The sequence below is a fragment of the Saccoglossus kowalevskii genome, chromosome 21 (genome assembly GCF_978046115.1).
Source record: "Saccoglossus kowalevskii chromosome 21, keSacKowa6.1, whole genome shotgun sequence".
Taxonomy (NCBI): domain Eukaryota; kingdom Metazoa; phylum Hemichordata; class Enteropneusta; family Harrimaniidae; genus Saccoglossus; species Saccoglossus kowalevskii.
The window spans coordinates 25,009,862-25,022,169 of NC_140661.1; the positions used below are offsets into that span (position 1 = coordinate 25,009,862).

General features: G+C 35.7%; 1 protein-coding gene and 1 long non-coding RNA gene across 2 annotated transcripts; one reads left to right on the plus strand and one right to left on the minus strand.

The window, feature by feature from the left end:
- Window positions 1-3,814: 3,814 nt before the first annotated feature.
- On the plus strand, window positions 3,815-4,747 carry LOC144364053 (galactose-3-O-sulfotransferase 2-like). Its single transcript, XM_078014364.2, has one exon. It carries the CDS (start codon window positions 3,815-3,817, stop codon window positions 4,745-4,747), a length of 933 nt encoding a protein of 310 aa, XP_077870490.2.
- Window positions 4,748-9,341: 4,594 nt separating this feature from the next.
- LOC146729818 (uncharacterized) lies at window positions 9,342-11,450 on the minus strand. The gene is made up of 4 exons (XR_014927999.1): window positions 11,385-11,450; window positions 10,914-10,994; window positions 10,074-10,147; window positions 9,342-9,478 (listed from the first exon to the last, which is right to left on the minus strand). It is a non-coding gene; the product is annotated as an uncharacterized LOC146729818 (long non-coding RNA).
- Between the last annotated feature and the right edge of the window lie 858 nt (window positions 11,451-12,308).

The window sequence follows — 12,308 nt, forward strand, 5'->3', positions numbered from 1 at the left end:
CACTGTTATTTATAAATGTTATTTATAAATGTTATTTTCAGCCGTGGATAGTTTTTTTATTTGAACCGTGTTTCAGCAGTGTGGATCACTCAAATTATCAAGAATAACATTTTTGAAATGAATTGAGAAATTCTCAAACGCTAGTTATTTGATCACTATACAGATAAAAATGTCAGAGTGCCGTGGAAATGACTGAAATTACTTTCTCACGAACGTACCACACCTATTCACAAGCCACACAGCTTTAGAGTGTTTTCGGTTATAGCATCGGCGTGGAACGCGTAGAAATGCTCACAACGTAGAACGCGCTGCAGCGACCCCGGCTGCGACGTTCCAGTGGCGGCTTTGTCGTACATTTTCGCTCCATATAAAAAATACCCTATACATCAAAACAGGGTATCTTACTTAATATCCATTCTGGCACGTTCACTGTCTATTTCGGTTGGCTAAAGTTCCTTCAAAACACTGAAAGCAACCCCGAAAGCAACAGCGGCCAGAGCAGCACCAGTGCAGCGAACGACAATTTGTTATGCGCAGTATCGTTGCGCAGTAGTTTCAGTGACGTCACCCATGTGATATACCTATATGTAAAATCAACTTGGCGGGCAATATACCATGTAATATTCATTTTTATTCCATGTCATGTGACCTAGTCTCGACCAATCATAGCATGCGTAACAGCAGTAAGATGTGATAAATACAATTCACGCTGTTACTCACATTTGTAGCAGCAATATTTAAATAATAACACATGCTTGTGAGGGTAATATCACGATTTGTTGCCTGCCCAAGAGATGGTGGTCATGACCAACAACCCAATGGCAGACAACAAATCGTGATATTGCCCGAATAACCATGTGTTATTTATTTTATCACATCGATCAGACATCCACCATGACAATCACATCTACCATACATCACTCATACCCGCTCCCCCACAAAATAACAACACGTATATTTGAAGTACGCAATATTTTATTTTATCTATTATAACAACTTTCACATTTTTACTCAATAACATACATATATTATTTGCTAAAAAATACACTCAGTAAATGTTATTAATCAGCCACGGATACTCTTTTTAGTAACCGTGTTTCAGCAGTGTGAATCACTCAAATTATCGAGAATAACATTTTTGAAATGAATTGAGAAATTCTCAAACGCAAGTTATTTGATCACACTACAGATAAAAATGTCAGAGTGCCGTGGAAGTGACTGAAATTACTTTCTCACCAACGTACCACACCTATACACAAGCCACACAGCTTTGTTTAGAGCGTTTTCGGTTAGCATCGGCGTGGAACGCGTAGAAATGCTTACAGCGTAGAACGCGCTGCAGCGACCCAGGCTGCGACGTTTCAGTGGCGGCTTTGCCGTACATTTTTGCTTCATATAAAAAAATACCATAACCATCAAAACAGAGTAATATTCATTCTGGCACGTTCACTGTTTATTTCGGATGGCTAAAGTTCCTTCAAAACCTTGAAAGCAACCCCGAAAACAACAGCGGCCGGGGCAGCACCAGTGCAGCACCAGTGCAGCAAACGACAATTTGTTATGCGCAGTATCGTTGCGCAGTAGTTTCAGTGACGTCATCCATGTGATATACCCATGTAATATCCATTTTTATTGAATGTCATGTGACCGAGTCTCAACCAATCACGCCATGCGTAACAAAAGTGAGATGTGATAAATGTAATATATTACAATGTATGTGGTTCATTGTTAACAGTAGCTATAACATCGTAAATAATACTAAATGTCTGCTCCGGAATTAATTTTAATATTTCATGTCAGTTGCCGTCATCAGTGTTGATGTCTATGCAAATATCATTCTAGTGTTTCATCTTTTTGGTACATTCCAATTATATTATTGAGCAATTCACTAACGTTATTGCTCAAGGCCAACTTATTATACCACTTCTGGTTTGGTCACTGTCAAAGAGAAGTTCACTAACACAATCCCAATTTGACCACCGAAAATACAAGTACGTCATTTCCTATTCTGACACGGCAAACTTCCGTTTTTTTCACCACCATGAAACAATGTCACTTTCCCATTTCCGACTAAACCGTGGGTTTGGAACAGTGTCTGTATATGTAACTTCATGTTTGACCACTGATTGAATATACAGTTTGGTTAGATTTGTTATCTAAACTCATCTAATAATAACATATACGATATACTACGAGTGGGCTACAATGTTTTAAAGTGATTTTCCAAGGGACAGCTGTTACAATCTAAATCTATCTAAATAACACGGTTACGTGAATAACTCTTATATTTGTCGCATTATAATTTACCAGCCTGTTATTTGCTCTCATTTATTCCCACACATTATAATACAGCAACCTATAGCCTGGTACTCGCATATATTGCAGGTAATTATTCTCTACTTGATAATGTATAATTATTGATATTTGTTCAGCTTGGCTCATCTAAAATGTGTGTGTACATGATGGAGTTGGGAGGGGTGTCATCAAACAACACAAACTATCATTATACAGCAATTTATGCGGTAGTAGAAGCGTTGAATTTAAGTAACGATGTTACTACCTGAAAATAGCATGGCCTATCAAAAATGTCAAACTAATAGTATTTTGACATTAGTTTTCAAACATATATAATGAATAATAATCACATTCATACCTTTGGTAATATAATATGACTTATTCTTGACATCACATATGCTGCAATAAAACATTAACCCTTGTAAATTACCTATACAGCGTTCACTAATGCTTTATCGTTTCAAATTTTGTATTACAAAAACTTATATATCTCATATTCGTCCATGAGTCATTAATGTACTATATAAACAGCGTTATTGGACAACAATCTAGTATTTTGTTAACGTATTAGCAGTTCCATGAAATAGAAGATTTATTCAACTTTCTTTTTATCCTCACACAGATTACAATGTCAGCAAAGAGATTTACGTACCTTATTCCAGTCGCTGTATGTTGTTGTATGTTCTATGTGTATATAGACGTCACATACCTGAATGCCACTTACAGATTTCCCATCGCGATATCTTTCAAACGTAAAGGGTGAGCTGTAACTGTTTATTACCAGTATCTGTTTATATCGCGGCAGTTGTCAAGGAAAAGTTCTGAGTGTATTTCGAATACTAATACAGTATGTCGAGACTGCCTACCAAGCACTATATAATCGTAGAATTGAATTGATCTAATTAACTTCTGTATCGGTATGCACTGAGTTAGTCCATGTAAACACCACATTTTGTGAACTTCTCTCATAATACATCTTCCAAGCTATTAGATCAAGACCATATTTTTTAACAATACACACTTAAATGGACCGAAATGTCTACAGGCATTTTATATTATACGTGTCCATGCTACGTGGATAAATATAATTTAAAAGTAAGTGGGAAAGGTTGTTGGTTTACACATATTTTCAATCTTCCCAGTGACAGGATATTACACATGGTATTTAGAATAAGAACATTTGACAACTGTTTTCAATATAGTGTTCTATGTTAATGAAACACTTTCATTTAGTAGACCTATACCCACTGGCATAATTCTCTTTTTTTGCAAGGATAAAGTGAGTACCAGATAAATACGCATTTCTCGACCTGTACTACGCAGTTAGAATACCAAGTCTAGTCTAGGACTAGACTAGAATATACTCACATGTAACATGTAAATTTTCATTTTGTATTTATTTCATAGGTCTATTGGTCAAGAAAACAAGCAACATTCAAGTCAATATAGCGCAACTATATTGCAGTCGAATACCAGCCGGGGAAAAGCAAACAGACAATTGCACAAGCATAATGACCACATGAAGAGAAACGAATATAGGAATAAACCAAACACCTGCAAACCAAAAAACAACTTTATTTTCGTGAAAACTGAAAAAACTGGTGGCACCACCGTTTCATCTGTTCTTCACAGGTATGGACAAACGAATAAATTAACTGCAGCGTATTCGTCAACTAAAGGGTCCAAGCTATCAATTAATGAGGTCGTGGAATATCCTTGTGTAAGCAATTTCACTGGATACGATTATATTTCTAGTCACCTATCAGGTTATAATCACAGTCGGTTGAAACATTTTATACCAAAGGCAATATTTATAAGCATTCTTCGCATGCCATATAAGCAAATAGAATCAAAATTTTATAAAAAGAGAATTCATGAAAAACTTGGCTTACAAAACCACACCAACGCATTCGAAACCTTCCTTGCAAGCGGAATGTATAGAAATACCACAATGTTCAGGATTAGTTCCAATCAGATAACCTGGTTTGGATATCGTATAAGGCGAAATATAATTGAGACTGAATTTATTCAAAAACTACAAGAGTTGGATGAGGACCTGGATTTAGTGATGATTACTGAATACATGGACGAATCTCTGATTCTCTTAAAGAAGATGATGTGTTGGACAATTGATGATATTGTGTACGAGTCGAGAAGAGTGGTTAACAGGAAGCGCATGGAAACGACGCAAGTTATGAAAGAAATACTTTCAAAAACTATGAAAGAAGACATAAGATTGTACGACCATTTTAACAAGACTTTGTGGCAGAAAATACAGAATTATGATGGTGACTTCGATAAAGATCTACGGAAATTCCGTACCAGAGAATCGGAGATGAAGGAGGCCTGTGCGAAAAATAAAAAGCATCATTATTGTAAAATTCTTCAAGCTGGAAACGATGGGACATATGCTCAACTGGCACAGTTAAAACGAATTTGTGGAGAATCTTAAGTCAGTGACATAATACGTAAACATCAACATACAACACACTCTGTAATTAGTGTTAATCGTAGAATAAAGTTTGGGAACTCGGGCATTTTTCTTGATATAGGTTGGTTTTTATTTTGATATTCTGATTCAGTATTCAAAGAGATGCGATCCTGAACTTCAATCGCTTATATTTGTTTTCTATCAAATACTCCATTTACATCAAAAGGGCATCTCGTACGTTGAGATCAAATGACTTGATTCGCACTATACAGTACTAGCAAGTTGTGATACCAGGCTGTTTTCTGGACTGTTGCCTGGCAGAGGTTTTGTGCATATTTCAATTACATCTTTTTTTGCATTTATTCCTAATTTCCCTTGTGTCTATGTTCAACATTTCCTTTCTTTAGCCTGGAATCGCGTGATAGACAACGTGCTTTGGCGTGTATGGAAACGAGCTGCAATTATTCATATATTCATTTTTTGAACTGGTATTTATAGTGTGTTATTTTAATAGTGTCAATATTGCTTGCCAACGATATAATAATTTGTTAATATACAATTATTGAAACCTCGGTATGTATATCTAATGTGCCGGAACAATTATACTATAGCTATATTTTTACCTTTAGTTGATAAGTGTAGGTACAATGTGTATTGTGCGTTGCCACGGCACAGTGTTGAGGTGTATTCGAGCACAACTGACTATCAGGAGTTGTTATTATATTTGTAGTTTCTGTTTATTTTATTTTATTAAACATTGTTTTTTTCTGTTTAAGAAATTGTTGGTCTAGGGTATGACGTTCAACCCTTATCCTGTACAATCTGAGTGGAGTGCTGTCATATAATAGTTACCTGGAACATCAACGTAAAATACCATCAGTAGCCTCTGAAAACAAACCAATTATATCATATGCTTTCGTCGGTAGGGTCCCAGACCTAGCCGGCTTACACTGACTACGAAGAGACTAGACGAGCGTGGTACAGCAATATTACTAGCAAATTCCCAGTGGTTTGGAATTTGCCAGTAATATTTAACCGTTTATCTGCTTCAGGTGTGGAGACAGTGTTTCCTTATCAGCTATATATACTATGACTTGTTCAGCGTGGATAGTCTGTCAGGAATAATGTGCGTTTCAAATGCAGTTTCTGTGAGATTTGCTAAGGAGATTTGCGACAGTTCTGTTAAATGTTTAGCAATGTACATACGAAAAACATAGAGGTAATTAACAAAAAAAGCACAAAGTATTTTAGAAGTTGCGACAAACACCGAAGTGATACATGTAGTTGTTAGTGCTGTCCTGAAGGATACCATATCAGATTGCCTGTATTGTGAAATAAATTTGAATGTACCATGACAGTCATTCACAAAACAATTGGGTAACTATAGCGGGCATTGTTTCCTGTTTCTTTTTATACTGTCAATACATGTTGATGACATCACTATACACAGTTATACACAATTAGTTTTCGCTACTTGGTAATAATAGCATTGTATAAGAGCAGCCCATTAATTTATTATCACTGTCTTTCTATCACGGTGCCCATTATTTTATTCACTATGTGGAACTTTTGCGAGGATATTACGAGAATAGGTCACTTCCTCGTGAAATGCGAGGGACTGTTTTCATTCTCTTAGACCACAGTGTGGTTGGGGTTGGTTAATTTTACCTCGCAGCCATAATAGCGAGGTGATAAAACCTCACAGTTGTAATAGCAAGGCGACAACACCTCGCAACAGTAGTAATGAGATTATATCTCCTTGCAACAACCTCGCTATCATCACCGATTAGCATAGTATGACTCGATATGATTAGCGCCCTCAAACAATCAATCAATCCAAGCCTCACATCATTTCTGGTTATGCTAATCCAACTTTCCTCTAATGCTGAATGGGTTTACAAGTTGTAACCATGACCGCAATATATTCGCACAGTACTAACTGTCTAAAAAATGTGCCTCACTCTCAGATAAAACCACTGAATGATGTACTGTAGTCGAATGATTATAATAGATAATAGAATATTTTATTTGACTCAGAATAATGTAAGAAATTGCATATTTTATGGCCAAAAATAAAGTAACATACACTGTCACAAACAATTATAATAAACGCTGATTATAATTGCCGATATAGTTAAATTGGCCAACCAACACAGTTGGAATATAACAGGTTTCAGTCGGTTGACTGTTGGTTGTGTAATTTTCCCTTAGTCTCATATCAGCATACGTTCAAGAATGATACAGGGGAATTATCAAGGTGATAGACTATGCAACATAAAATAAATCACCAATGCAACTCGCTAAAGCAAAATTTGATCACGTATTTGCCATGTAAATGTAGCTTCAAATCAGTCCCATCCTTTCATACTAGTTTGAAAGCTAAATTGTAATGGGCGAGCAAACTTACTTTAGTACTGCAGCATTGCTCATATGCTACATACAGCAGTACTTGTGTACATTTAATTTCCAACAATATTTCTTCTTAAGATTAATGTCAACAGACACAAGTAATCAACATATTTTGTATACAAGTGTATGCTGATTTCACTTGTAGAACAAATATTGTGGGAGTATATTTATCTCATGCACATTTCCACAGCACGTCATTGTGAAACGGTTAAAATCAAAAACTATCACATGGTTCTTATATATTAGTAAAACAGGCAGACACATACATAGATGATAATTTTGTTGGCACCACCTAGTTTGATTTCAAGCAAACATCTTGTGTATGCTGTATGTTGCTTCTGATTGTTCATGATGTTTGCTCCAATTCACTGGGCTTTAAAATATCAACTGATTGTTTCACACTTGTTGCTATGCGTTATACACGCAAGATGTAATTTTGTATTTATTAATTCATTGTTATAGTATAAATTGATAACAGCCCAGAAATAGGTTTTATAGCCCAGTAGGTAGCTGCATTTGTCACTACACGTATAGAAAGTACCTATTATGTGACCTCAAAGTCGCCCATGGACACTGCTGTACAAGTAACTGTGATGAATTAACAGGTGTCACGAACCAATTAGCGATTGACACAATTAGCCATGTGATGGCACGGTATTTACCGACTAAAACAGCGTGGTGCTGGGTTGTTGCTGCTGGAGATTTCGACTAACGATCTACGCTTTGTACGACACTAGAAGTGGCGAGCAGTACCACCACACATACTACCATAGTTGAACCCGGCGTTGGACACCAGTCTGAAGTCTAACTGGGAAGGAAGCCTTGACACTGGATGAGAAGGTAGGTTTCCTACACACACTAGTTATTCCTGGGCTCTGAGTTATTGTATTATATTGTTAATTTCTAGAATTGTTCTCTTCCTAAGAGTACATGGCACCGATATACGTGACGAGTAGGGTAAGGTAGGGTATGCCGTTCCTCCATAGGGTCGTTACCGACTTTGCTGTGGTGTCTACAGTGCGAAATTTCGTAACCCCCACATCTTACCAATAATATAGTTGCGTTGGTGCGTGGTGAGAGCCGCGTGTAGTGCTCAACCTCTGCAGGGGCGGGCGATACTGACGAAGAGAACTGTAGCAAGCATATGTTTTGGGTGCCTAATAAACTATGGTAATTCACGTGAGTGTCGTATGTGCAAGATTGGCCGGTGTGCATTATTGCTGCTTATATGTGCATATAGTTATATTGAACTCTACTGAAGCCCATCAATCTAAATTATACCCGTGTTAGACGAATTGTGTAATTTTATATTGGTTAAGAACCCGCACACGAGGTGGTACAACCATAAAAACAACTTGTCACCATGAATATGCAGGTGGACCAGAAATTAAGTCAACACAATTAAGTATGATAAATTCATTTATTTCATACATAAAATTAATTACTTATACTTAGTTGAACTGCATTTAATAAAATAAAGTTAAATACAAAAATAATTACTGTAAAGTCTGTTTATCAGCTTACGATTAAAAAGCATGATATGAATAAATTATTGTAATGCAGCAAGAAAAATACATATTATACAGTAAAAGTATACGAGATTCCTGCGCAATTTTTATATTTTCATTTTGATTTAGTTGTTTGCTTATTATGTAATGATGAAGTACAGTTTGAAAAAAATTACCCCCCAAAAAACTATCCGAGCAAGAACACGCCTGCACTAACACGCCTGAAATAGTAACTTTCCAAAATTCATAAGGACATCACTCGTACTATAAAAGCTACCAGCCATACCATAACAAAAATATCATCTAAGTTGTTCATTCACTAGGATATGTGCCAACAGTTTTTTAAATTTATTGTAAGCACTTGTTATAGAGATATATTCCGGTACTAAGTACCTGCCTCTCTTCTTTGCAATAACTTCCACATCAGTTTTTATAATGTACCTTACATTAGTACAAAATATGTCCAGGGCCTTTGGTTCTTTACAAAGAATATACAAAATGCAATAGCATTAATCTACAAACACACTGTCACCATGCCCTGGCTTCACTATTTGTCTTGGAAAGCTGTGGCAATCCATATGCCCACAGGATATTTGCTGGCGCTCCGCTCAACTATGTCACTGTCTGTATTGTCTCTGTTGCTGTTGTCCTTTTCACAATTTGTCGAGTTACTGTTGCAGTCAGTCTCATCACAATTTGCAAAGTCGTTGTCACTGTCTGCTTAGTTTGGAAACGTACTGGCCCATGTTATTGTTTGCATCTTCGGTAAATTTGAGTTATCAGTGTTGATGACAGGCAAAATCTTTTTTCCTGGCCAAGTAACATCATCTTTAATCTGAATACGAAAAAACATATGATTTTACATTTAAATGCACAAAAATCAAACTGTTGATAGAAAATATAGTTTTTAGATACATATCTGCCAAATTAGACTCGCAACCAAATAGTCAAATCACAGACATCACAACATAGCGTAACCTTGGTGGGTCATTATAATGTACCAAGAGGTTTTGATTGAAACATAAAGTATTGTTTAAATAAAAAAACAATTTATAGGCAAACAGAAATGGTATTTTTTTGGAAATAGAACCAAATACATTTTACCTGTACATGTGCCCAATTAATGTGACACAGACTCATCAACGTTTCTCAGTAAAATTTTAGTGATTTGTACAAAGAAGAATTCTCTTCCTGAAATGTAGATATGTTATAATCATAATCCAGACCATGTATTAAGGTGTCTGAAATGTTTCAGTATAAATACTGGGAAGATCTAAAATAAGCCAAAATGACTTCGACAGGTTTAACAGTATATCAGTCACAATCTACAATATTCAATAGTATGGCATTACTTTTTCCTCTATAATAATTATTATACTATTTTTTTATACTGTCTCTTTCAATATTGTTATTATGAGAAAAATACCAACCTTCAGCTGCGATATTCAAAATACTGGCTTCAGCGATATGCACCTTATTGACAGACAGCAGTCTTACAAGCGTGCTGGAATAAAAAGAAAGAAAGAAAAGAATAGAATAGATTCATTTAGAACTGTCTCAATGAATAAAATAATTTTTGTTAATATAATATTACGGATGGAATAAATACAATTTATGTCAAAATATTTAAAATAAAAAAATAAAACTATCAAATAACAATATCAACATTTGAAAATTTACCCAGATGTATATCATTGTCATGGTCCAAATCTGTGTTGTCCATTACAGGTAACAACTATCACAGAATGGAAGGTGAATTAAGGTGGTTATTGGTTTGCACAAATTTCATATATTGTCATGACGTTATTTTGAGAATGTTGACGGTTATATCGCACACATTGTTAAAGAAATGTAACAATATGTCCCATCAATTTCTTAACTTGGATAACCCTGACTGCCATGATACAGTTAAGCTAAATAAAAGTCTGTGTATACTGAATATTTTTTTTCCCATTGAGTTGTACGCTTTTGTGATTGGCGACACATAATAATTGTTAATTGTTAAATTACCCTCCTCCTTCCAATTTCCTAGACAGTAGCACTGCATGTGTTGCCACACTAATGAATAAACAATGTACCGAATCAGGCTCTTTGTCAAGACATTCTTTTATTTCTTTGCTTCGGTGTTATTGGTCCATTAATTTGTCTTAATCACCTTCTTGTAAAGACAAAATTAAAAGCTGACATTTACTTTATTTACATTTTACATGATTAAAAAAAAGAATGCCAATTGTTTGCTAGTTAACATAATAAAAGCTCTCTTAAAATACCTTTTTCTGTAAAGCTTAACAGAATCTTCTCAGAATTTCAGTTTTATCTTCAGTTTAAATACTTGGGTATGTGATTATTAACTGCAATGATATATGAAAAAAACATTTGGTAAAATGTACAATTTAGTGAAAAGTTTCTAGATGAGAGTGCTGTTATGTCTTATTGTTTAAAGATACAAAATAGGAGTGTGATGGGGAGATCACTGTTGTATACCTAATTCAGACCAACTTAATAGTAAATAAAGACACTAATAGTGTTTATGAAAATAGACAATGAAGCTTTGTAAATGCATTTTTTCACTCTGCCTTGTGCATATAAATAAGAACTAACATTCAGTTTTATAAGGTATAATTTTTGCTTTTACAAATATAATTAAGCTAGCAAAATGATATGACACTGCTGCTAATATAAGAAAATGTCAAAACAGGACTTTACATGTACATGTAACAAGCAATAACACAATAACTCACCTCTTGAATAGTCGCTGTTTGACAAGGTTTTTCGTTCAAAGCAGCTTCATCCTTATCTGATATGAGAGTTCACAATTTTCTGTGACATGAAGAAGTAAAAGCAGTTGCGCCTAATTCACAGAAATCAGCTCAAATGGCTTGAATGCAAACAAGATTACTTAAAATTAATAAGATTGCTTACCTTGATTTCCAGCCTTCACTTTTCACTTTGGGTTTATTTGGCGAGTGCGAGTATCTTGATCAAGTCGCAAGGAATGATTGTTTTGGTTTGTAGATGCTGACTCGGGTAGTGAGTGTCGGTAGTAGTATTGAAGATTGTGTAAGGAGTATGCGGAAACCCATATGGATATGTATACAAATCTGTTTGTACTGGTGGTGGTTGCACTGCTGAACCAAAAGTTGTAGTAAACTCAGGACTAAGAATCCGGTTGATGTGCATGCAGTTCCGCATAGCCATAAGGATTTTCAAAACTGGAGTCCTGGATCAGGCTGTCAGCGTCGTACACGGGTGGAGCAGACATGATATATCTCAATCTTGAAAGGAGAATTGCGTGGTTTTGGGTGAACACTAAAGCTCTTTATAATATTAATATGATATAATTATAATATTTAAATGCTAGTCAGTCGGCGATGTTAACGCACCTTACGGTTCTTTAGCTGTTCAGTTCAATTGCAGTAGTCAGTCGACGAACGCGCAGTTGAAGTTGTTGCTGAACTCGGTGGAGAACGGCATAGCAGAACTACAACATTCATAACGAACGACCAAACATAACAACCCCACACGCCATGTGGTGACACCAGAACCTTGACACACCTGCTGACCACGCGAGGTATTGTAATGAATGACCACTAATTCAAGTCTTACGATCCTTTGATAAACAACGCCCGAGAGTCTCCCTAGCTCAATGGAAAAAGCGTCTTCAC